The sequence below is a fragment of the Excalfactoria chinensis genome, chromosome 13 (assembly GCF_039878825.1).
Source record: "Excalfactoria chinensis isolate bCotChi1 chromosome 13, bCotChi1.hap2, whole genome shotgun sequence".
Classification (NCBI taxonomy): Eukaryota; Metazoa; Chordata; class Aves; order Galliformes; family Phasianidae; genus Excalfactoria; species Excalfactoria chinensis.
This window is the reverse complement of record NC_092837.1, coordinates 10,228,120-10,255,532: the sequence shown is the minus strand read 5'-3', so window position 1 is coordinate 10,255,532 and position 27,413 is coordinate 10,228,120. Positions and strand designations below refer to the sequence as shown.

The window sequence follows — 27,413 nt, the reverse complement described above, 5'->3', positions numbered from 1 at the left end:
GTAACATCTTGAGGACTCTAGTTATAGTACTGTAACACACAGAGGGTGAATTACTGTTTGTTATAGACGATATTAAACAGACTTCACACATTATGATAGGTGGCAAATAGCTAAAATAGCATACATATAAAAAGCTAAAAACATACTTAAATCAGAAACAGTGATAGATCCACAGAAGTGCAGATGGCTTTAGTTCAAAACATGATTAAATTTTCACCCCACATTGTGAAGAATAATTGGGAACTACTAGTCAACATTTCTATAAGAAATACCAAAGTCACCTTTAATTGCATTGCAATAGGTAGTGATGAAGGTGACTTTTTGTGTTTTTTAATTCCTTGCATCTTGTTGCCCAGAGATAACAAAAGAGGAACATATTATGCATATTTTGGTCATTTTATACCGTTTGTCGCAATGTGGTTAGTGAACCTTCATATATTACTTGTCAAAATCTTTGTCATTAGTATCTCCGTCAACTACTGAATGTAAGTAATTGAGGGGAAAAAACATAATTTATACTTGATTGAATGCAGCAGCAATATAAGATAAGACAGGGAATTAAAGGAACAAAATGATTTCCAGGTGAAAAAGCAGGGAGAATTTTAACATTCTGGAACATAAATCTTTGAATCAGAGTTATGTCTGTTTACTTCTGCAGGTATGAAGAAGTAGACTCCATTTATTGTTGAATTATGCTGTCAGTTCTTGCAGTTCTGTATTTGCATTCTTGTATTTCATAAACTGCCTTCTCCTTTTGTTAAGTCTCAGGTAAAACCAGCGCCTGCATAAAACACAGAGCTTACTGTGCAGGGGAAGCATGGTAGATCTGATATTCTAAGGTGTATGAAGTCTACATATTAAAAAAAATTGAATATTCTCTAGTCTCTTTCAAATGCTGTGATTCTGCAGCACCAGGAGACTTTCTTTTTCCTGTTAGAACTGTAATTTTGAAGCTAGTAATGTCTTTTTAAGACTTTTCTAGTAAAATTTAAAGTAGGGTGTGCTACTCTAAGACTTGCTTAATGTTGAATGGATTCTCTTTCTATTATTCCAACATGGAAACATCACTAGTGCAGTTATTCACCGATATTGTGAAAGAAAAATTATTCCTGGATGAAAGAAAGTAATTGTAGCATTCTCAGCAATTGCTTAATGATTCTGTAATTTTTCTCAAATGACACAATACCAGGAAGATCAAGAAGTCACCTTCAATGATATATGCACTTAAGAGAAGCTGAATATTAGAAATCCTATTGCACTACTCCAGTAAGTTTGTAAATCCACACCTCTCTCTCCTTTTGTAGTGAGCATTATGATTAAGTGTAAACAATTTTTGTTTTCCTGAAGCTGTCTTTCTCCAAATGGGCTGCAGAGCAGAGATACCACGTCCAGAAAAGGAACCCTGAATGCATCTTCAGAGTGTCACTGCACTCACAGATCGACGATGGCTTCCAGATTTAAAATTCTTAGCTTTTAGTTTAGTTAGTTTGCCACCTTCCTGTCCAGGAGATGTTAATCCACTGGGTGCTTGGGTGTAACAGCCAGAGAGAGGTCCTGTGGAAGAGTCTGTAGATTCTTCCTCTGCCCACCTGTTAAAAAAATAGTATCCTTCCTCATGTGCCCATTTCCTGAGAGGATTCACCTCAGAGGCCAAAAGTCCCTGACTTCCTGCATCCACCTGAGGTACAGATGCTGCTGCTGGATGTAAAAATGGTGAAAAACATAAGTGGCCGATGCTTTGGTCAAGGTCCTCATTAGGTGCTGGTGACGCTACAGGTGCATCAGAAGTAGTTTGTTTTCTTGACCTCAGTCTCTGGATCTCACAATCCCGTTGCCCTTTAGGAAGTTTATCTAACTGCTGAGCTTTCAGAATCAGGGATGCTCCAAAGGTTCCTCGAAGAGCAAAAATAAAGTATCTAATGAAAGAGGAAGAGAATGAGTTGTCTTAGCAGTGGTCTTCTCCCACAGTCTGCATTGTCTAACACAAATCCTGTCACTAGTTTTCCAATGCTATTCTGGCCTCTGATAGATATCTTATACTCGGTAGTTAAAAGTGGGATTCTGGATGTTAATGCAACTGTACACTTATCTTCATCTGTATGGAGTCAACTACAAGCATACAAATACTATATACGTGATATTAGAACCATTTGGTCACTGAATAGTGCAAGAAAGGTACACAGAAGCTTGCTATGTGATTCAGTAGTTGCAGAGCTTGAGATTATACTACTAAAATTAATAGAAAACATAAAGCCAGAAATTTAAAATCAGCCTGTGCATTTGCTTAGGAAGCAGTAAAAATGCTGTGTCCTACTTGCCAATGCAGGATAGAGAATTTATATAGCTGTATATTGTGTGCAGTGAGAGTACATACACCTCTCCACATTATGACGATCTTATCTGAAAACCAAAGCCTCTTTCAAAATGTTTCTAATTGGGTTTGACCTTTACATACGTGACCTTTACACAGATTTTACAGCAAACATCGGGGCTTTTTGAAATTGCATTAATGAAGGTGTCATTTTTGCATCTGGCTGCTAAATATATACATAAATAAGCATACAGTGTTAAAAATGCCAGCAAGTCAGACTGAGTACAGAAAGGGCTCTTAAAGCAATGGACTTCTCATTCCTCTCTGCATAAATAGGAATACAAAAAATACATAGAGTAATAGAACTGTTTGAGTTGGAAGGGATCTTTAAAGGCCATCTAGTCCAACTTCCCTGCAGTGAGCAGAGATACCTTTGGCTCAATTAAGTGCTCAGAGCCCATCGAGCCTGACCTTGTGGGTCTGCAGGGAGCACCAGCTCTCTGGGCAGCCTGTGCCAGTGCCTCACTGCCCTCATTGTAAAGAAAGGACTTTTTCCTTATATCCAGTCTGTATTAGCCATGCCTATGGTCAGGCTCATACCATCTCAGATCAGAGAACTGTGCAGTTGCTAGTTACAACTGGGCAGCTAAAAGAACAACTACAGAGAACCAATGCCTACGAGGTATGGATCACATTTGGCTCTGTCCTTACTCTCAAGTTGTTCTCTGTGTCTTATGTGCAAATTGCTGGCAGACTGAGTGGAAGGACATCTCACCAACAGACTTTGCTTGCTGCTGCCCTTCCCACAGCCCTGCAGTGTGAGATACACTGCAATATGCTGGCACAGCCAAGTTGTACCTGAACCTGGGAGCTGGATATTCTGTGAACTGAGGACTGAGAAAATAATCTTTGGTGTCTACATGATGGAACTGCAGTTTTCCAACTCTGAAGATATCAAGATGCAAATCTTTAGGCTCAGTATTCTGCTGAGAAACCAACAATTCTAACCTTGCTGAATTCTCAATATGGATTCTTAAATTCTTAACAATGCATTTGATGCAGACCTGAGCAGAAAGCCCAGGGTCAAAAATGACACAGTGAATGTGGTCTGATAGGAAGACAAAAATCACACAGGAAAAAGTCTGGAAAATGATGCTCTGCCTAGAAGACATGAGACCTCACTGACCTGTGTGTTGTTTATCCTGACCTGAAGTTATATAATGTAACATGAAATCACAAAGGCATCTCCACTCAGCTGGGGAAATAAAAGTAATTTGAAGAGAAATACCATTTTTCCTTAGAGAGTTTCTTTAAGATGAAGTTAATACTCAAATTTAAATTCTTTACAGCATTACAAACAACAAGTGCTAAAAACGTTGTATTGATTCTTCCAATTCCTGCATGCTGTGCTACTCCATCACAATTAGTACGGGAATAGTATTAGCAAGTCAGTCAAACAGATCCATTACTTTGTCTAAGCAGAAATAACATTTTTAAATTTTGAATTTAAGTTTTAAATTTAAATTTGAGATGTGAAAAGTGGCGCAGCTCAGGCAAAATGTATCTTAAAGAGTGATTAAGGTATTAAGCATTAAAAAGTAGTAAGGTTATCATAGACATATATGAAAACAGATTCATGGTTTTCAAGCCAGCTTTTCCCTGGAAACTATCAAAATAATTAACCTTCCTCCAAATATCATTTAATTTCAATTACAGTTATCACTACCATATCTGACTAATCACACAGAATAAAACTAAGACTCTGGATTGGATGTAGGAAAGTATTTGATATGGAAACCTTCTTAAATTTGGCGTACTGATGCACTATAATGTGCAGAAGCAACAGAATACGTTCTGTAACTTTCAAGGCACATAGGAATATTTCAAAGACTTGCTTTCTAGCCTTCATCTGCTCTACCACATTGTGTTTTTCACAATGAACAAATATATAAAGGAGTTGTACCAGTGAACTTTGAAGCACCCAGAAAGAAAGTTTTTTTTCTGATGGGAAAATGAAGGCAGTAACTGACTTATCTAGGGCTATATGACTGAATAAATTAATGATTCATGAACTGGAAAGTTGAACCCAAGTTTCTGACTTCCAGACCAACAACCTGTTTCTGCACAAAGTGTGCCTCACATATCTCCTACCTACAGGCATTGCTATTTCACTCAAATGCCTACAAATTCACAAAAGGAAAACTGAGAAGAAAAGAGTGCTTTGCTCATACCTTGGTAAGAGTGCTATGGCTGGGGTAATAAGACACAATAAATAGAATGTGGGCTCTGAAAGCTGTTTCTCCATTATCCAGTATGGGTCAGTGGGAGGGTTGCAGGCCACGCACACAGCATTGTAGATTAGAGAGAAGACGAAGTAAATTACCACGCTTCCAATTATCGTGATCCAGTGGAACCGTGTCTGTAAGAACAAAAGGACCATAACATGACCATAATACATTTAAGACACTGACCCTGAGTACAGGACAGTACACACACACACACAAGAAAAATAAAGACTAGAAAGCAGGTAACCTATAGATCCATCCTCTTGAAAAGTGCAGGCTGAATGCCTGGCAATTAACTTATGAGACAACAGTGACAACCGTTACAGTTCTTGAAGTAACGTGTTCTGCTCATGTTACTGAAATATGTAAAAGTGGTGTACTGGCCAGTCCAAAGGCAAAGCAGAAGTGCATTTACAAAGCTATTACCCCGAGGCTAATAATAAATTCTGACATATTGTGAAGTCTCACTGCATATGTTATTTACTTTTTGTGATGCAGAATTAACATAAAAGACTCTGAAAGAAAACCCTTTGTCTCTACAATATGTTATATTTAGAAAATAAAAGCAAAAAAAAAGTCATGTGGTTAAGACAGGCCAAACACGTACCCATGTTTTCATTTCTAGAGCCTGGTGCAAAAGGATGGTCAGGAGGGAAACAGTATTGATGGGGTTTCCAAAGGAAAACACATCGATGTCAGAATCCTTGTATGCCTAGAAAACAGGCAAGTAGACTGCAATGAACCATGGCTTTTTAGAAGATGGTTTCCTTTTTTTTTTTTTCTTTTCTATTTTTCACAGAGAATGGGAGTCTGAGGATATGAATGACCCCTGTACTTACCAAATAGGGGACAAAGAAGCAAACGAGGCTTTGATAGAAGGCATCCAACATTGTAATAATAAAAGTCGACAGCTTGTATATCTGTAGGAGTTTACAGGCAACAGTCATTATGATGGCATACACATTTCTGATCTGTCCTGCAGACATACTTGTTTGTTTTTCTTCTGCTCAGCTACTCATTATAGCTAACTGGTCTCTCTTCATGAGCAAATGCCTCTTGAACAGGTGATTTAGAGCAAAGACTTATCCCTGAACAGACATTTTCTCTTTGTTAACTAGACAGTAAGATTACAGGGAAGATTAGCCAGTCAGCTAGGGGTTGTAAAGTGGGATATAATCACTGCTTCCATCCTTCCCCACAGGATCCCATTCCTCAAATTCTTTTCCAAAACAGCTCTTCCTGTAGAGTTGGATGAAATTAATTTTTTTTAAGGATCCTTCCCTTGGTGCATCTGTTTTGCACCATTTTAATGTGACTGCAAAACCTATGATGCCACAAACATTCTGGGAGTGACAGATGGAAAGGTCCTACTGTTTCAAGGCAGATGTAATGTCAAATCAGAAATAATGACCTCTTCACGATGGCATATGTGAGCTCTTAAGAAGGGAAGTCCTACAAAAAACCTTTGTGTTTTCCACTTAATTGACTAGATTCTTCTAAACATTACTAACCATGACGTGAACCCCAAAGTACTTGTTAGTGATAAAAAACACAGTCCACAACAAGGAAAGCAACTACTATGAGGAGAGACAGAAACAGTTCCTAACTACCTTGCCATTTCATGATCTAAAACAAAGAGCACTTCAAATTTTGCCCATTTTCATTTTTATAATTTCCAATTGAAAACATTAAGACAGTTTGGGAATATGTGTTGCTGTGTATACAAACTCACAAACACACACACATATATTATATACATATAAAGATATATGCATTTGTCATAAGCATACAGAGATTAGACCAGTTTTCTAAACCTAACAGACAATATGAGAAAAAACTTAATGTAATCTTACACGTATATTTTCTGAGCGTTACCATTTCTGGCAGTTTAAAGTAAAAGAAGTAAATAAATGAAACACCTTTGGCTTGGAACAACCTGAACACCTAACTCTGACATAAACCTTTATATATTTAACTGGCCTGTTTCTGAACACAAGAGTAGAAAATAAAATTCTAGCTGTTCATTGACTTAAGGGTTTACATTTATTTTCAGTGGGCTGTGGTCTTTTAAAAGAAGATTTTTTTCTGTACATTGAGACTGTTTGAAACTCCAAATCTCAGCAGAGTTTAGTCAGGAACCAGCCAAACTGTTTCAACCTCCAATTGTTATATTTCTCTTTTTAATCACTCGTTCTATTTTCTTTGTCTATTTGGACATTTTTCTATATGTGCTGTATTTAAATATAATACATGCCCACGTGTTTGCTCCATCATCTTTTCTTCACATCAGAAACAAAAAATACAGGTCTGATTCACTAGTATGTCACTTTGTTTAATATAATGCAGCACACTTGCACCAAATCAGATTGCTCAATATATTTAATGGCAGAATAAACCTTTTCATTTGCATCTACCAACGTTAAACAAGCACTCAGACTAACTCCCAAGATGGAACTTCAGTTGTATATTCCCTAGGAGCTCTTCTGATAGTTACAATTAACCCTTCTTTTTGTGGATATCAGTAAAATAGAATATATAAATAGATCATTCAGTTCCAGTTGAGTCTGAAACTCTTCCCTCCCTCCTCACAAAACCAAAACCACCGCTGTCATTTGGCTTACCAAGCAGTTACTTCAGGAATCAAGACATACCTCTGAATTCTGCCCATTCTTGTATAACTCAGGCAAGCTCAGGAGTGTTTCTGCAGAAACATCTCTATCCAGAATCCCAAAGACCAGAGGGGGCAACGAGGTGAAGAAAAGATTGAAAAAAATCATCTGCCAATAATCTATCATTGTGTTGCCTGAGAACCCGCAGAAGAACTGGTACCAGAAGAGCAGATTGACGTAGCACTGTGGGAGAAGCAAGTACAAACCCAATGCTCTGTTACAAGCTGAACTTTTGCTCCTTGTATGTGCAAAAGCACATCCCTTCATGCTGATGTACTTTCTCTTTGGCTTGTGAAGGCAGCGGAGATGCACATTTCCTGTGGCTTCTCCTTTATGCTCTCCCACCACCATGTGGACCCTTTAGTTTGCAATGTGCAGGTTGTTTACACCTCCCAGCGTCCCATCAAAGAAGCTTATGCAGCACATTTGGTTGTTAACACAGTTTCCAAAGAATACATTATTTTAGTTAAAAATGCTTTCAGTAGACATCTCTGCACGCTGTTCCATAAAGCAGTATATCTTAAGGGACAGCTTCACACTGACCCACTGTGATACAGCTTTATAAAAGCTGTTAGGTTTCTTAAAGAAAATATCAGAGAATAATTAAACAAATTGTTCACAGCTCTGAGTGCCAGACTTTAAAATCCTTTGAGAGGCTTGCTGTCAATGCGGAATCAAAGGCCTCCTGCTCCCTAATGGTACCAAGGAGATAATAGAACAGCAGAATCCTGGTCTGGAGAGCTATTTCACATTGCAGTTTCCTTTGAACTTTGAAAGGGTGCCCAGTTAGGAAAAAGAAAATTTTCCATTTCCATTACAAACGTTAACACTGACAGGACATAATCCTTATTCAAAATTACATATAAAAAAAATAAAATATGGATGCTTTGAATTCTTAGTAAATAGTCTTTCATGCTCAGAGTACATTTCATGTCAGATGGACTTGTTTGCACAGCCTTGCAGAAACTGTACTGCTGTAAGTTTTATGCACTTTACATTATTCTTCAATGTGCCATTAATTTGCATATACATTAAATTTTTAATAAAAATGCCAGATATGACTGCATCATTGCTTGCAAGTGGTTCCTATCAAATTAAATGCAAAAAATCAGGTTTCACAGGCAATCGTTTCTTACTGCAGAGTCATCTTCTGAATTCCAGCACTAATAATCTGCTGCTCCTTATGCAAATTTTATTTTGAGACTCATGGGTATTATTAATAAAGTTTCTTGAACTGCTATATGGAATTACGAAACCTTGAGTTCCTTTTCCCCCATGGAATAATGCTATTTCAATAGATATTTAGATTCCATATTTTTCTCAATTCTTTATGCAGCACATTACTAAGATGGAAATAGCAAACCCTAAACTTCTGCAAAGTGGAGAGACAGGAATTGCAGTTTCATAAAATAAAAATAAGAGATCAAGGTCTTCAAAAGCAAACCTAAAACAGGCCTTTACATAGCGCTTACAAGGATGAAAACTTCCAGAATTTTAATCATCTTACCACATTTTTGTAGAAAAAGTAAATCACCATTTTTGCCAGCCGAGCGTAACACCAGTGTCCATTGACGAGAAGCAGTTTTTTGAGATGCTTAAATCGGGATATTGCAAAGTCACTAGCCATCACAGCCTTCAGTAGAAAGAACAGGAGTTACGTTACAGTAAATCTTTTTCTCCCATCCAGCAAGATGGAATCTGTATATGGACTTTGAAACAACTTTCTGCCATTGCACATTTGTAATAAAAATAATCGAGATATTTCTTTGTCTGCAGAACTCTCCGTCTGATGAGAATAAGGAACGGGGATATGTGGCAAAGAATCTGAGGCAGAAAACACTGAAAATCAGCAAAGTCTGAAAATGCTATAGCAGAGACTGTTCAGAGACCAGATGCTAACCTAAAAGTGGACAGGCATCTGCTAATTTTCCAGGCTTATGAACAAACACTTATTTCTCCATGCGTGGTAATTGTTGGCTCAAACTCTCTTTTTTATCTGGACTCATAATTATAGACTGCATATTCTTTTATGACAGTAATGATGCCAACCTGCTTCTTTAATGTGGTACTCATAACAGGACTACTATGAAACTTATTAACAAGCAAGAGCCTATTTGACAGAAGAGAAGAGGAAGTAAACTGAAGTGATACCTGCATGCCTTCTTGGCCAGATATTCCAATTCCAACATCACCTGCTTGAATCATACTTACATCATTTGCACCATCACCTAGAAAGGGAAGACAGAAGTGAACAATAAAGGCACAAGAAAGGGTGCTTAACATGCCTATGCCAGAGCTAAAAAACAACCACCAATCGCAGCTGTGCTGTTAAATGTAGGCTATTCTGTTGTACCATGCATCTTCATTAAGGCAATTGGTGGCATCAAGCAATCATGACCTGTAGGTTCTGATCTTGGTTGGAACATCCTCCTCAGCCTGGCACTGGGACCAGCTGGCTGGTGGAATGGACACCTGGACACCTTCTACATCTGCACTGTTCTGTACATTTCTGCTTGGTGAACTCCATATGTTCAACAGCATGCTTTGCAGCACCCTATTATTTCACTGAACTCTGAATTATATGACAAATTTTGTTGCAATTGACAATGTAACAAGCCAATTTCAGGAGTTATTCTGCTTTTTTCAACTTTCTGCAATATGCTGAATACATGACCAAAGTTGCATGGAAAGAAACAGCAATGATTGCCTGCAATGTGGAGACTGTGTATTAGTTTACCTGGTAAAGCAAATGAAATGGAGTGGAAAGCTGAAGCTTTGTATTTTGAAATCTGAGGCAAAGAAAGAAATTTAACATACCAGGCTCTTCCTTTACTTATATGCCTTGTTTGGTCCACAGAGATGTACTTTTTAGTTTTAAGTCATAAAAATCAATTCTGCAAGGATTTTAGCAGGATCACTTACTAACAGCGATCAGGAAACTCAACACATTTCACATCATTTGAAGGTAAAATGCAAAGGAGTCGGTGTTTAATGTTACTCTGGGAATAATGCTATTTTAACCAGCTGGGAAAAACTGTCAGGAAAAGGCCTTTGTGAAAACACGAAACAGCAACTATTTCTGATTGCTTTCCTTCCCTAGGTGAGTGGATTCCACAGGGAATGTGTACACATTTGCACTGCTGTGCTTGAAAGGGGCTACTGAGTTACAGAACACAAAGTGCTTTCATCTTGTTCAAATGGGGTTCGTATTTGCTCACTGAAAGCTAGAGGAGGACTTCCACATGCTTATCAATCAGGAAAGATTATTCAGTACTTGTTTTCCACTGTGCCTATCCAAGGGGAGTCAGAAGTAGCTCACGCAATGTACACATTCCATACATTTTCATAACTCACAGGGAAAGAACCCGCTTCCCTCTTTCTGCTGTAAGATTCCAAAGAGCGATACCTATGGACAGGGTCATCGCTTTGAGCTTCCTCCGTACCAGCTTGACCACCATGCTCTTCTGCAGGGGGGTGGAACGGCAGCACAGCACCGAGCGGCAGAGCCGAGCCAGCTCCAGGAACCGCTCCTCCAGACCTCCCTGCAGGATTATGTCCAGCGTTCTTCCATCGATCACCAGCCCAAATTCAGGGCCGGGTGTCTCAGAGGCTGGTAAAGATGCTGAGATAAAGTCAAAAAGTTTCCTTTGTGGCTTTTCAATCTCATAATGCTTCCTCACTTCTTCCAAGGTTAAATTCAAGAGCGATTCACAAGTTTCCTGTGAGAAAACAGAAGTGTTGCTAGAAATAGTTATCTCTATCTCCCTTCACAGCACAGCACCTTACAGAGTGTGTGTTCATATAATCGTGCAGTGGGTTGAAGTCTATCAGATGAACACTGGGGAAAACCGACTGAGAAAGGCACTAATTCATCAGATTGGAGATTATTCCAGTGACGACATCAAATCCTTCAGTGAAAACACTGCACATCTTATCATGTAGTTACCTACAAGGTGACATTATTTCAGAACAGCAAATAAGTTCTTTTCAGGAGGACATATTTCTATTTGCAATGCTGAGAGCTCAGAAAGAAAAACAAACAAACAAAAAAATCTTTTTTTTTGTTGTTGTTGTTGTTAAAGGTGATTTTTTTAAAACAAGCTCTGATGTGAATGAATTGAGATACTCCAGCTCTTGCTTCCCTCAGAAATAAATGATGGCAGAGAAACAAGAGGTTCAGCTGTTCAAAATTACTCAGTAACTTTGACAGTTTGGCCTTTTCTAGGTCACAGATCAGATCTGAGTCAAAGGGACAGAAATAAAGCTTTGTATTACACCGTTCTGTGCCTCAGACACAAGCTAAGCCTTTCCCTGTTAGCAAATTTGCCTCATTTTGGATCAGAGCTCCTTTCCACACGCGCACATCACGCGCACAACCCATGCTGCATCCCATGCCAATTGATGGCGGCACTTTTACCGCTCCCCTACAGATCTCCCAATTTGGCGCACAACTATCAGAAAGACGCCACAATGGTCTGAAAGTTATTTTGCTGCCTGTTAGTGCTAAAAGTCCTCCTTCTGTGGCACAGCACTGAATACCTGAGGAGCTAATCACTCCTTTTCCTACCTCTTTGTCAGCTTTACTGAGTGATGATTCAGTTCTGAAACGTTATTTTCACTTTATGTTGCATAAGGTAGATGTGTAGGATGTTTGCAAGATTTAAATTACACTTCAGTGGGAGGTTCTGGAATCAAATGTTCCTCTGACACCTAATAAAGAGCTACATCTAGCCTGCATGCTGAAATCTCCCAAAAATATTGAAGCGACATCATGCTTTTTGTGAGCAAACCAAAAATTTTATGGGAAATTCCAGGATTGCTGGGGTTTTCATTTTTAAATGAATCCCTCCAAACTGCCTGCTTCTGTTGTGCCTTACTGGAAGATGGCTAATTTCCAGCATTTCAATAAGCTGCTGGGATTAGGGCTGGAAAGACAATCCTTTCCTGCTGTCACTGTGGTTCTCCAACTGCCACCCTTGGAACTGTCTCCTCTTCTTGAGCCTCACATCTTCCTGAGCACTAGAAGAGGTTGGGTGAAATTATTTGGCACAGAAGAGATTGGGATTTCTCGATGCAGTGTTCAAAATTGATTCAGACAACAAAATGAAAAACGGGCAAAGATGCTAAAATATTTCAACCTCCTGAATTCAGAATCCTGCAGGGGAAGAACATGAGCACAAACAAAGATGAACTTCTGAAAGATGATTACCCATAGGTATAAAGAAGTGCTGTGGTATTTTCCACATGAATCCACTTCAGCTATAATCTTCTATTAACCCCCACCAAATGCTTTGCACTTCAATGGGTGTGTAGTTTAAGAGTTAACTTTATCAAAATTAAAGGGCTTTTGTGAAAGGAGAAACCTTTGTTTGTATCATTTGTTTTTCCCCACTGCAGCTATCAGAAAGCTTCCCAGAACTTGTGACCTTGGCTTCATTTTGAACCACATACATTCATGCAAGCACCTCTGTGCATGCAGAGTGCACCTGACCCAGCCTGATGGCACTACTGGGTGCTGTAGGTGGGCACATGTAACTGCTTCCTGGAGGTGGGGTGGTGCTGCTTGCAGCATTCCCCCTCTGACAGAAACCATCTTCTAATTTCCATCCTAAATATATTCATTCTGCCTTCCGTTAAAGCAGATATGCGTATCAAATGAAATTACACATTGAAGCAAGGAATGCATTCCGTGCCAAATTCCATATCATCTTTGTGTGTTTCCCTATTTCCGTGACATTAAAAGAGAGAGACATTTACATAGGATTTTATTCCTTTTTGGAGAGCTACAAGCTGCAGACAAAAGAAGCTAGAAAGTAGGCCATCTAACTGTTCCATACAATTGCCTATCATAGGAAAAACAGCCAGTATTTTAACATTATTTAATTATCCCCACAATAGCTTTATGGAGAAAATCAAACTTGGATTAGGAATCTATCTTCTGTGGGGAGAAAAATGGAGGAAAACATGACAAGTGATTTGCCTAGCTCAGAAAAAAAGCCCTGCCTGCTCCCTTTGACCTCCTATCTACAAAAGGGCTTGTCTCATGACAGCTCTAGTTGCTGCTGTGTGTGGTTCACAAGTGCATGCTGCATGAAGAGGACAGAGCAGGACCGTGCTGTACCTCACAGCACGAGGGGCAAAATAACAGCAAAAATTAACAGCAAAATAAGGATGAGGACAGCACAGATGGCCCTTTGGACATTAGAAATGGTAAAGACTGGCTTCCCCTTTGCAATTGGTTCTGGCTTGAACTTGCTCATCCCTAAGTCTGCCTCTCAAAGCCATCTGCCTTGCCAGGATGCCTGGAGCAATGAAACATGAAGCTGTGCACCATGGTGGACATTCCACTTGCTGAAAGCAATGGTTTCTCTGGTATCCTACTAATGCTGCTTCAAAACTGCAAAAGCAGGGATTGTTTTCCTAAAGCTTTTAATTCTCACTGTCCTTAATGGCATCTACTTTTTTTGCAAGTTTCTCTGTTTCTCTTCTCTGTCCAGGTGGTTTTAGGAATAGCCATACATTACACTACTGATTGTTCTCCGCATTTTCATGAGTCACGGGAGCTGTCAGTAATGCCCTTCAAGTAATTACTTTCATTTTGGAGCATGTTTGCTTTTCCCACCATCTGACCTTCTCATTGCCCATGTAAATTCAGGGAATATCTGTGCGCATCTACAACTAAGAGTGCCATGATGGAGTGTCAGTAAAGTCACCGCATCTTCAGCTGCTCCACAAGAACTATATTTAGGTATGGGAGAAGGTGAAATGTTACTTACTCAAAAAGATACACCTTTGTTCACCAATATATTTCTGATTCAGCCTAATCCTATTTGGGAACACACAACTAGAAAGTCTTGAATTTCATTAAATCTACACCTGCTTTTTTTTTTTTTTTCCCCCCATACTGACTCATGCAAATACTTTCCAAAAGCCCAAATTCCTACAGATATCACCTGGATTTGTAATACCACTGCAGCTGAAATTTCCATTGCAGTGTGAAAAGACAACTAGCAATGTTATGAAGGAATCGGATGCTGCGTTTATCAGGACTGCACGTATAATGAATCACAACAGCATATTACTCTCTTTACAGAGCTTACTGGAGAGGTCATTTTTAGAAAAGAGAGTTTTTATTTGGGAAGCTCATTTTATTTTAAGTGAACTAAATTATACATGACTATCTTGTGTTCTGGCTCATCCTGTTACACTTGGTCTAGAGAGTATATGGCCTAATGCAGTTTCATGGACTTAGCTGTGTTTACTTGTGGTTGCAGCCTAAAGCAAAACAGTGTCAAGCTGCAAGCTGTGAAGAAATGGAGAGACAGCACTCTCTATTTCTCTGTACTCACCTTATTTTCTGTGTTAATGGTGAAGACGGTGTCCCTTTGGTCCAGGAGCTTACAGGAATACGCAATGTTAACCGCTGTTTCCTGTTTGTCTCCTGTCAGCACCCAGATCTGTATCCCAGCTTCTCGAAGCGCTGCGATAGTGTCAGGCACTCCATCTTGCAACCGATCTTCAATCCCTGTTGCTCCTGGGCAAACAGGAGAAGAAGACGTGAACTGACTTTCTTTCATTTGGAAAGCATCTTGCTTTCTTTTTCTTAAAGAAGAACGATTCAGTCATTATCCTGAGCTTATAATGAGTTGAATCAATGTACTGTCCAGCAAATAAACACAAAGGCACAAAATATGCATTTGGATTAAGACCTAAATCTGTCATCAATCAAATTCTGGCTCTTCATTTTACTTGATGCTAGAACAATGCATTTCATTTCTTCTTAATAATCCAAAATGACAATGTACTGGCAGAGGAATTACACCATATGCATTTTTAAAGTACTGCATCAAGCCCCATAAAAGCAACCAGGAAAGATGAACTTTGGCTATTTAAATGAATGCTATCCTGTTGCCAAGTTAGAGACTCCACTCATCAAAGGGAAAAGCAGAGTTACAGGAAGTTTTCTTCTTTAAAATGTGCAAACTTAAAAACAGATGCCACACTCATTCTAGACCCAAATCACCACCTGAATGTTAAAATACTCTTCTTCTTATCTCTTCCACTAGAGGTCAGCTTGGAGATGCTATAAACATGGTGTGTTACAGATATTGATTCAAGCTAAAATAAGTTTTTGTGAAATGAAGTATGAACGCACACAGAGCCTTCAGAGTCAGCAAAGGTAACAGATTCTGACAGGGCCTACATTACTTCTTATGTCATTCTGCTTATGGCATTTAATGTTATTACTCTAATTTTTTAAATCATTGCAGAGATTATGAGAAGCCATAGTGCCACTAGTTGGCAATCACAGAAATTCACGGATTGTATTCACGGAAAGATGAGAATGGGGTGAATCTGAAAACCAGTCTTAAAGACCAAAATATTTGGAAAAGAGAAGAAAAAAGGCACTAAAATGCTCTGCAATTTAACAGAATAATGTGAATGTGAAAAAGATACTACAGTGATGGACGATGCACAAGTACCAGAGAGGTAACTTTTAACATGAAATATCACTATTTTATAAAATTCAAAAAGCAAACATGACAGTGAAACCACAGCAGGAATTTGCTAGCAAGAATGACTTTGTGCAGTTACCATTTTATATAATGCAGTTCTAGAACAGAAATTCCCTTGGAATTCGTGCTCAAAAATAAACTTTAAGTGTAACATTTTATAGGTTTATCTGAGGACACAAATGCTATGAAATTTTGGGAACTTCATTATCTAACATGTCAGCAGAGCCGCAGTAACAGCTGATGAACATGTTCTTTGCTCATGGCACATGAAAGTTTCAGTACACCTTTACAAAGTTTCTGCTACTCAAAATGTGTAAGAACTTGTTTAAACACCATCACCGGATTGTGTACTCTTGCCCTGAGATTTTCAAACCTCAGAGGAAGCTTGTTGGATATAAACTAGTATAAGCTCTATAAGTCTGTCTGATTGCCAAGAATATCACAGGAGAGCAAGTGATACTTCATGCAATGACAATTCATATTTTTAGCTACCCAGCAAGGTGAGTTTGGTCTCCAGATGCTGTGCTGTCTCCATTAACAGCTCATCTCTGTTGTCAATTGCAGCTTCTGCCTCTTGACGAAAATTGGCCCATCTTTGAAAGTCATCCTCACTCAAGACCTGCATAACACAATTTAAACAGAACTCATTTTAAATTTAAATAAGAGAAGGACGCCAACAGTCTGGATTGTAAGACTTAACTCCTGGAATAGAATACAGTACTCTGTTGTCTTCAAAACAACAGAAATATTTTCAATTTAAGATAGCAGAAACAGGAGCAATGAGTAAAATAGATTTGCCTTCCCATTTGTGGGAGCTAAGAATTAAAAACATGGCCTACAGAAACTGCTGTTTCCACAGCCCTTAGTTGGGAGTCCAAACTGGAGCACATAGATTCTAAAGACTGCTCTACATTTTTTGAGTGTTTGAATATGATCCATTTATTGCACAGACACCTTCTGTATCAGGCTAAAGTGCACTGACCCAAGCTGAGGACAAGATTTGGAAAGCTGAATGCCATGCAAAACAGAAGGTTGGCTCTCTTATGGACTTTGTTTCTTTCCTGGAATCTCTAGCTAGAGAAGGTCAGTTAGTGTTACCACAAGATAAATAAATTAATGCACTGACATTGATGAAGAATCCATTGTCTGCCCAAACTGGCCAAACACTGGAGAAAAAGAAGAGAAAAAGAATACAGAGAAATCAAAGAGAGGGACAGAAAATGTGCTCAATCTGTCTTGTTTTCTAAAGAACAAAGCGTTATAACTACTGCGTTTTTCTAATAAATCTAATGACACATACAGATAAAACCCACAAATGTTAGGGAATGCCTTCCTACCTTCTTAGCTATGCACAGAGTTCGGAGGCCATCACGTGCATAGTAGTCCAAATGTTTCTGTGTTTTGTCTTTTATTCTTTTCATTCTCCTCTCTGCATTAGTGTCAGCTGTGAAATACAAGGAAAAGATTCCCTGTGTTAAGCACAGATCATTTCAGACTTAATGACCTAAGGGTAGACATTAGTGACAACAGGACTTCGGTGTAACAGCAGTTCCCTTGAAAGTGGCTGTGGGTTGCATAAACCAAAAGTTCAGTAAGGTTCCTTGTTTCCTTTAAGATTACATTACTTGCCTTTTGTTTGTTTGTTTTTTAATGTTATAGCACTCTTGCTGACAAGCTAAAATACCATGGTCAGCTCCTTATGACAGTATTATTGCGGAGTACACAATCCACACGGGTTAGCATCGTCAGTGAATTTTAATTAGCCTATTCCATATTCTCAGCACTCCTCAGGTTAAATAAGCACCTCAGTTCTGATCTGCAAGGATAACACCATGGAGAGCTTGTTCTTTTTTTATACTCCTGATGCCTAGATATAATATTTCATGCAAAAACGGGTACTGCAGACTTCTTATGCCTCTGTGTAGGAGACATAACAGAAATAGCTTTTTGGCTAATTACCTTTGCCAGGGTCCTCCAATAAGTCCATTATAACAGAGTCAGCTCCTTTTGTGTAGACAATGATCTCCTTGGTCAGAGGGTGTCTCACCACTACAGACATCCTTTTCCTTACTGAGTCAAATCCCAAAGTGTAGAGAATATCAAAAGTTAGAAGCGTGCCCTGTGGCAACCGTACGGTCACCTGTTCGGGAGTCCGGGACACTAAAGTAAAACTGTATGCTTGGGCGGCATAGACAAGCGCTGCCTCATCTGGGCTCTCAGCCTCATAGCAAAAGTCTGTTGGCAAGGTATCATGGGTAGCGGACTGAAAAACCTCATCCAAGGAAGCACTGCCAATATCTGTGTTGCTCTTGTCCTGGAGCCCAGCTCCCCTACTACTGTCACAGCAGCCGTCATCATTGTCACAGCAGTCCAGTGTAGCAAGATGCTCCTCGGTGTTCTTTGCGCTGAAGCTAGCTCCTAGGTCTGAACTAGACTGGGAAGATGAAAAAGACTGACTGAGGCTTACTAGTTTCAGCCGCTGAAATATCTGATGGATCTTCTCCAGGGTGATTCCTGAGGGTTTTATTGGTGGTGGGACTGTAACCTAGAAATATGAGAAAATCTTGGTTTACCACAGTTAAAAATAAACAAATGGGAGCTACAAGATAATTTCCAAAACTGCAACATATTTCTTTGCATCTAAACGACATTAATAAAAGAGAGGTGCATTTTTTTCTATTTAACTGTGTTAGGGGAAATCAGTAGAGGAGTCATTTGTGAAGTGAGATCCAAATTTGATGGTGATTTGTGTCTCTGCCTCTGAAGTAGAGAAGGAATCAAGGCTCTTGTAATTCTGTTAACGGCCTGAGAGATAAGAGAAAACCCAGTACATTCGGCATATTTATTACAGTAAATGTAACATTAAATCTAAAAGGGAAAGTGCAGATAGCATGGTAGTCATAGCTATTCATCAAACATAAAGAGCCTTGTTGGGTAGGGATGTACATTGGCAGTGAGACGGTACACACTGCACAAAAGGTAAAAGAACTAGAGAAGAGTGCCCAAAATAACCATTGCTCAGGTTTCACTGAACACTGCTCTATGTTAAATGCAAGCATAATCATTTCCCCTTGAATACTTAATCAAAGTTAGATTACCCTTTGTCTTGGCTCAGTAGCTGTGGAGACCACGACTGTATTGCAGATGGCAAGGGCAAGAAAAAAGTCAGTGAGAGAGGTGGCAGTTTTCATATGTATAAAAGGAGAGAGGTTTTCAGTCCGCAGTGCAGCTTCCCTCACTCTCCTCAGCAGCCTGCTATCCGGAGTCACATCCTTCTCCTGGAAAAGAAGTTACTTAAGGAGAATTATTTGCTTTTACAGCTGTCACCAAGAAAGAGCTCTCAGCTCAGTATGTTTTTGCTGTCTCTTGCTGAGTTCACACCTAGAATTATGTAAGGTAAAAGCCTTTTTATTGAATATCTAGGGGAAAAGGATGGATTTCTAAGAGCTGCATAACTAGATTATCATGGAGGAAATACTCCTTAAAACAGAAGCAAGTTTCAGAATTTTATATCTTCTGAGATCTGTCCAAAGAATAGTCTATAATATGACCCCCAATTTTGAAACTGCTAACAAATTAAAGGGCGTCCCAGATGAAAATGCATTTGGGATCTCCCATGTCAGTGGGGGAGTGGGAATTTTTATTTCAATAGAGAATACAGATGGCTTATGGCTTGTTTACAATACAGCTTTGTTTCCAGAGTCACCTGAATTGTCTCAAACTGTCCTTCCTAAGTTTTACAACAAATAAATGAATGCACGCATAATTCATTTGTTCCTGAAATGGTGTTGTAATTTTACCACCACACTGTCTATAATCAAACCTAAATTCACAAGCCAAACTACTTAACAGTGTCACCTATCTACAATTTAATCTGATGTAGGGCTGTGGGAATACTACTTTTAATGGAAATTTCATGTTAGCAGAGTGTGGTTTGGATTTAATTCAGGGCCATATTTAACTGGAGCTTCCCAAGTTAGAGACACTTCCCTGTGAGCCAAGACTTTTGGATGCATTCCTTATGGAACTGACAAAGTGATTTAGCTGCTTTCTAGTTCATCTCAGCTATTACACTCTTCTTGTTCAATCTGGCACAGTTTTCGTGAGTTCCCTAAATATGCAGCAGCAATCAATCAACCACCTTTATGGCTGCGTAGTGCTGAGCTGAATGGTACATTGTTAACTCCCGCTTGCAAACATGAATACTGGTTCTTAAATTGTCCTAATAATTGAAAATAAATCTATTGCTCATTTTGTCGAAGCACAGAACTCAGCTGAAATCCAAATATAAAGGAAGATAAAGCACTTTCCTCCTACAGGAAATTCTGGTTCAGTGCTTTCGTGCTGCTTCTTTTATATTTGGGGAATATTCAAATGCAGATACAGTCCCTCCTCTAGAAAATTGATATGCACCAGGGAAGGGCCTGATTCTTAAGTATCTGCTCAGGTCTCTTAGAAGGACTCAAGAAGCTGAAAAGTTAAAATGGTCATTCTTTAAAAACCCTTTAAGAGCATCATAATACAACAGACAACAGGTAGCTGTCTGCTGCCCGTTACGTTGAGGATTACATTCAATTCTAAATATTCTAAATATTGATGATTAGAAATCCTCTGTTTGCTCAGCTATTCTTACAACTTGCTCATGCACCGCCACAGTTAGAATGAAATTCACAAGCAAAAATCTGTACACACGGATGTCAGCCTCTCCTAATCCTATCCGATTTTCTTTTTCTTTTTGCATCTGTATCCTCAGCATCTGCCTTTAACTCATGCCAAAAAAGACAGCGTGGAAGGTATGTATTCTCTTTCAGTTGAAACATTCTCAAAATTATTCTCTGGAAAAATGGAAAATTGTGAAATCAATTGTGACCTCAGGAAGAGATTTTCAAAAACAAAATATTACAAAACCCAGTTTTTACCAGAGAAGACTTTCTTTGTTTTTACATTCAGTGAAAGTGAGGCTGACTTGAATTTTCCTATTTCCCTACATTCACCCTTATGAAATGTCAGCAGATAAAAGAACTCAGACAAACAAATCTGTTCATTGATTAACCTGAACAACGTAAAACCAAATGAACAAAGCAGAATATGAAACAGAGCAGCATCAGTGATGATGATCAATTAAACTTACCATGCTTTTACTGGCAGTAATCATGTTAGTAAAGTGCTGAAGTTATAAAATGGCTAGTACCATTCAATTGTTAAGATTTTCCCATTAGTTTGATAGCATTTCCTCTACTTGATGGCACTAAAACCTGATGGCATAGGACAATTGAAATCTCCATGAAATGATTCTAATACCAGGGCACTCTTTATTGGAACCATTAAATCTAGAAAGAAATGTGCTGTCAAGATCTTAATTCATAAGGACATCTAAAGGTAGACAGAGTAAATGCTAAAGCCCTGTTCTGTTCCAAATTTTATCATAATTTTGTATTTTGTTTTTAATCTTTTCACGTTCCCTGAAGTCTTTCTGTCAACCATAGCTTTGTTGTTTATAGAACATTATTTTTCCCTCTGAGAGGCTACAGCAGCCACAATGAATCACACAAATAAAGTTAACCAGCACTGTTTCTTTCTGAGGTACCCAAAGAAACCAGTAACGGGGCCAAAGACATCTTCAAGATGCTGAAGTGAGGTGTTGTCCTCTGCTTTGGCTGAAGGCTGTCTCTTTAGAGGGCCAGACAGGCAGGATAAATATCAGCTTCCATTTTCACAAGAGATATGAAAGAACAAGTGAGTCTGTTCTTTTCCCAACTGCATTAGACAGTTTGTATATGGACTCGTCCTTCTTCCTCTACAGTTCGCATAAATGTTTATGAAATGAATAAATCAGTCACTGCATTTATTTCCCTCACTCCTTCAGAGCTTTCTGAAGTCTACACCATTCTTCTGTCCTCTCCGTTCCACATAAAACTTAAGACATACATAGACGTTAGGCATTTTTTATGATATCAGTATAATACTACAGACATGACAACACTTCTCAGCTACAGATTTTTGGAATGGCTTGAGTTTGGATGTGAACAGATCTGTCCAGCTAAAAGGTTGACCCTATTTTTTGTTGTTATTAATTTGCTTCTAGAGACAGCAAGATATACAACTGCTAACAATAAATTAGGAACTTGTTTTTTCATTGTCCAAGACCTTCCCACTGAACAGACTTTGCCACTGAATTTTACAGGGCTGTATCTGGACATGAGATTCATCTTATCTTATGAACTTCATAAATAATATGCAATGAGATTCCTGTTGTAGGCGTTAACGAGGCAAAACTTTGTTGAGCATGGGGAGGGGGAGATGTTGTAGGCGTTAACGAGGATTCGGGTTGTGATGTGGCAGTACCTCCCCTGTTCTGTCCCTTACCTTGTGATGTATCTTGGCACACATTTCAAACGTACACTCAAGGGGGCATAGACAAAGTGATTAAAGTATATAAGGTGTTAATTACCCCCAATAAATGCCATTTTGCCATCAATCACGCTGAGTCATAGTGGCTTTTGGCCCTAGCGGGGAGCAACGCTAGAATCTAGGGCAGGGGGGTGGTTGAACCATGGAAGCACACGGCAACAGACTCCATAAACTATCATGGATCACAAGTACTACAGACAGAAATATTGGAAAGGAAAAAAAAGGTAAGCCATAGGATTTAGATTTCACATAATAACTGTGTTATATTTACTCCAGGAAAGACAAGCAATGCTGTTTAGTTTTCCTCCAGGATCTGCATTCTCCAGTTTAATTAATGTCAACAAATGCCATGAAATACCCATCATCCTCATCTTGAGCTCAGAGATGCACTGAGATGAACAAGTTAATTTAATAAGAGACTCTCAGATTTCAGCAAAACTTCAAAACTTTTCAAGCAGAGAACATTCATAATCAGGCAGGCTGAAATACATCGTGTATCTACAGAGCTTCCCAATTGCAGAGCTGCTCAGAATACCGAGACAAAGTCTCAGACACACCAATCTGCAGGCACAGTTAACTGCTGCTGTGCAAATGCACTTAAAATACGATGTGCAACCTGGTTATCACTGATCTACATGAGGCTGATGAACAATAAGCAAATTTTGTGATCGCTGCATAGATAATCTTCCTTTAAAAGTTGTTTGCATATACATTTTTAACATTAGTACATGGTCATTCTTTGGCTGTCATAGCTATTTTCTAATTAAACTCTTTGCATTTTGCAGGATGTTATCACATTAACAGCCCTCTTTTTTTTAAAAATGTTTTTCTTGGCAACAGTTCTGATATGCAGGTGCTCACAGCAGATGCTAACCCTTAACCAAACACCACTGTGTTCTCTCAGCAGTGCAAAGTTCTTCAATTTTCCTGTTACCTGAGGCTACCAATTTCCATGAGAAGCTTTCAAATGCTTGGCACATCAACCTTTGGAAATTTGGCATTTGGTATGAAAAAGCCAAACAAACCAAATCATGCAATCTGGGCTACTGGCCTTTGGACCCTGCACTGTACAAAGAGCAAGGTTTTGCTTTTACTTGCATTCTGTTGATCCAAAGAATCCAAACCTCATGGTTTCATAGTGAGAACATCATTTGACAACCATTGACTACCACTGAATTCTTCACTGCTTGTAGTTAAACAGAAACATTCATCCATAAGGACAATGCAAGCCTTAAGTTCGGTGAGTTAAATAGCAATATTTCACTCATGCATTTGAAGATGGATTTTTTTTTGTTTATGAGAAACTTTGTTTGAGACACATTCAAACCCACAATACTGAATACTGCCTGTATAACCAGAGGATCCAGCAACATGCAAATGCATCAGAGGACAGGAAACAGAGACATAGAAAATGTTATAACCCCTATTTTACAATGAGGGAATTGGCTTTGTAAAAAAGGAAAAAAAAAAAAAAAAAAAAAAAAAAAAAAAGACATTACTGTGCATCATCTGAATGATATCAACATACAGCACAGTCTCTAGGCAATAACTAAGTGTCTTCATTTTTATTGCATCTTCATATCTCTCACAGAGGTTAGCTGAAGTCTTCAGATAGACTGACAGCAGCAAAGGCCAGTAATTCCCAAGACAGTAGCTTAATCTCTCTCTACAAAGCAAATATTTGATACTAGTTCCTCAGATATTGCTTTTAAAATGGAAAAAAACAAAACAAAACAAAAAACAAACCCAAAACAAAACAAAACACCTCGAAACAACAACAAAAGACCAAAAAACCCCGCAGCCCCAAGCAAAACAACAATAAGCAAAAAAACCAATCAAATAACCATGGCAGTTTATATCTGGAAGAAACTGAAGAGGCCTGGCAGAAAAAAATATCTTGGAGGAAATATATCTGGCAAGGAATTCCTTCACACACTGACATACAAAGGAGAAAGACACACAGAGGTTCTCTATATTCCTTGAGGACTGGGTTGGAAAATGTGAGGACAATTGACAGACCCACCATATACCAAGAACAGGAGGAACACTGACTAATATCTACTTCTACATGACAGAGAAATTGAATGAGATAAGGATCTTAATATGAACTTAAAATTACATCAAACAAAAAAGAATAATTCAACACTTGCCAAGAACAGTGGCAGAAAATGAAGTTCCGAGAATTCTGTATTTACTGGAATTTCTGAAAATCAAGATTTTGAAAGGTTTTCCAGGCATTTAGTCTTAATTGGAGTTCTAATTTTGAAAGTGTTTGACCTTCTCCTGGAGTCTACAAAAGCTGTGTCTGAAATGCTTCTTAGAAAACTTTCGAGAAGATGGACCTTAATTAGATTGTGTTAGATTTGGAGAAGTTTGAGATCCAAAATTCAGAGGAGTCTAAGGCTTTCCTGTTGTCTTGAAGAAATGCGACATTTATCTTTTGAGGCACACTCAAACTCCCAGAACTGCTCTGGAGAGAGCAGCTTTTGCATTTAGCATGCACAGCTCAGGGATTTTCTAAATGTAACTTAGCAGAGACAATATGTTGCATTGCTGATAGCAGAAGTAGTCTGTAGCTTTATGAGATCTGTGCAAATTCACACTCAATCCCATAACCTTTTAACCACCCTTGTCTACCAGGAGGACCTGTACCCCTCATTTCTTTGCCTCCCCCTTCCCTTCACTCTACCAGGGCCAGGATTTCTCCTGCCCCTTGTCAGCTCCCCATCAGAAAATGCAACAGAGAGGAGGGAAATCCTTAAAGATATGCCAACTCAATCTGCTTGTACTCACAATGGTACTGCTGAACGCCACTTGAGATTGATTGCTATCACGACGACCAAGTGATCTGCTCCTTGTATGCCCCTGAAAATGAGCCCTAGCACTCTGGGACCTTCTTAAGGGTCTCATGGTCCTCTGATAAGTGGCTGGTCTTTCAATATTAATTGGAGGAAGCGTGAAGTGCTGAAGCTTTGCAAAGTCCTCATCTTCTAAGTCCAACTCCTTGTGTGTTTCCAGGCGCTTGGCTGTAAAGAAAAAACAAAACCTCTTAAACTGTTGTTGGCATGGCTCAGGAGAAATTCCTTGGTTGGTTAAAAAAAACATGAAATAAACCATCCCAAAGCTAATACAACTCTGAAGTCCTAACCAGAAAAACTTCATTATCCACTTTGGGTTCTGGCAACTCCCTCTCTGCAATGTTTATTATTGCAAGAAAACAAAAAATGCACTTCAAAGTGATCAGCCATTTTTAGGAGGTTGCCTAACGCTTGGTCTGTTTAGTTTCACTTTCCAGTTGGCTGGAACTGGTTAAGGAAATACAGTAATTCACAAAGTTGCTAATGCTCTCAGTCACAGAGCACAAATATCTTTCTGGCAGCTGCTTGCCGGCTTAATAAAATCCTTTGCACAATGTAGGGAGAGAAAGTAACAACCATGGAGGGGTCTGAGTCAAAAGTTCAGATTCAGTGCTGAATGCCAAGAGACTTCAGATACAGCCTACAGCTAGAACTGACTCTAGGTGAAGGTGAGCCTTTGTTCATATCTCACTATGGTAATTACTCCTAAATCCATTGAGCTTGATTACTAACTAATCTCAGTTTGTGAGTCTATGAAAGATTGGCTGGCTCTTATTAAGAAATGAAGAAGTAAATGTTCTCTTTGCACTCTCAAGTGCAATGCCGGAAACAAAAAAACCTTCCCAATCTAACTTCCAAATCATTTAAAACTTTCAGGAGTCTCCAAAACAGGAGTCCCTCAAAAAAGGGATATAAAACCACTGACCCAGTCAGAAGACCCAGTAGGCTGAAACATTAATACTCATTAAGATTTAGTAATTCAGAGAAAAAAGCAAGTGTAGGAAAGTCTTTCTTACCATTTTCCTGATGTGAAAACTCATGCCCGTCCACAGTACAGCGTCGAAATACCATTTTGTTTTCTGTTAGTGTCCCAGTTTTGTCTGAGAAAATATACTGGATTTGCCCAAGATCTTCAGTAATATTTAGGGCTCGGCACTGTATGGGCAAATCTGCTTCTTCATCATACAGGTCAATGTCATTGTGGATTAAGAAGACTTGGCCCAACTTGACTAACTCAATGGACACATAAAGAGAAATGGGGATCAAAACCTGAAAGAGATAAAAATCTCAGTGAGAACCAACCCAAAAGATGAGTCTTTCAGAGAATGCTGTTACAAAAACACATTTTCTGGACCAAGGTACATAGTGCTCTTACCCTCCTGAAACTTGGAAATGATACATTAGAACAAACTACCTCTTGGCGTAAACCTGTTTAACAAGCAATGCCTTTACACGCAACACTCCCCATCCAATAACTTACTCACCATGAAATAATTCTGAATTCATAAGATGCACAAATACTTTGTTTCAGTAATGAAGAATATGCCCCTAAGGAATTTAAGCAGCTCAAAAAGTTATCTTCTTATTTCATTCATATCAAAGAAATCCTGTCCACTTTAATCTCAGCAGATCTCAGTTTCAAGAAACCTGAAAAGTAAATGTGATTCTCCCCCATCCTATAAATTGTTCTTACTCAATTAGGCTTAATCAGACCCAGATATATGAGCACCTTACTTTTAATTTAGCTTCTTTCCTAAGCCCGCAGAACCTTACTTAGTCATTATTCCCTGCAGGCAAAAATGACAAATTTTGTTTCAGTGTTTTCTTAAGATATTAAGTGGCATTTTTATTCAGAAATGATGAACGTAGGCAAAAGAAACAAACAAACAAACAAATGCCAAACAACTGATATTTGGACATAAGCATTCTCTATAACGCATATCCTAAGGACTCTAGAGCTGTTCAGAGATGTAATACCTGTCCTTCCTATGTACATCCCTTTGAGGATTCATAAGCAACAAAGAAAAAATTTGAGTTTCAAGGGAAAAAAAATGATGATTTGAAACACTCTTTGCAACATTTCCAAATAGGATTAAGAAAGTACTGCACAAACTATTCATTGATATTATTTTTTTTTTAATTGCTGATTGTAGTCAGTTTTTAATGCCTTCTTTCTTGAAGGTAACAGAGAAGCACTGTCTTTTACCTGCAACAAGATTATCATTGTCAAAAACATGTAGAAGCCAGAAAGAACCGGAGACAGAAAATTGCCATTCTCATCGGGGACATCATAAGGTGGGTGTTCTGGGAAGCTTCCAGACCAAATGCCATGCCCTGTAGGAATGATATATGATATTGAAACA

The 27,413-nt window shown here is 38.8% G+C and overlaps 1 protein-coding gene across 1 annotated transcript in view; it reads right to left on the bottom strand.

The window, feature by feature from the left end:
* Positions 1-1,007: 1,007 nt before the first annotated feature.
* Positions 1,008-27,413, bottom strand: part of ATP10B (ATPase phospholipid transporting 10B (putative)) — a 45,787-nt gene continuing 19,381 nt past the window's right edge. Inside the window, exons 6-21 of the mRNA XM_072348002.1 lie at positions 27,257-27,384; positions 26,067-26,319; positions 24,986-25,218; positions 18,880-19,059; positions 17,741-18,326; positions 17,119-17,225; positions 16,274-16,400; positions 14,615-14,799; positions 10,672-10,984; positions 9,417-9,493; positions 8,773-8,898; positions 7,248-7,448; positions 5,436-5,516; positions 5,204-5,308; positions 4,543-4,730; positions 1,008-1,916 (exon numbers count right to left, since the gene is read on the bottom strand). Of these exons, the coding sequence (XP_072204103.1) occupies positions 1,415-1,916; positions 4,543-4,730; positions 5,204-5,308; positions 5,436-5,516; positions 7,248-7,448; positions 8,773-8,898; positions 9,417-9,493; positions 10,672-10,984; positions 14,615-14,799; positions 16,274-16,400; positions 17,119-17,225; positions 17,741-18,326; positions 18,880-19,059; positions 24,986-25,218; positions 26,067-26,319; positions 27,257-27,384 (3,392 nt within the window). The 3' untranslated portion in view covers positions 1,008-1,414. The remainder of the gene's footprint in view (positions 1,917-4,542; positions 4,731-5,203; positions 5,309-5,435; positions 5,517-7,247; positions 7,449-8,772; positions 8,899-9,416; positions 9,494-10,671; positions 10,985-14,614; positions 14,800-16,273; positions 16,401-17,118; positions 17,226-17,740; positions 18,327-18,879; positions 19,060-24,985; positions 25,219-26,066; positions 26,320-27,256; positions 27,385-27,413) is intronic.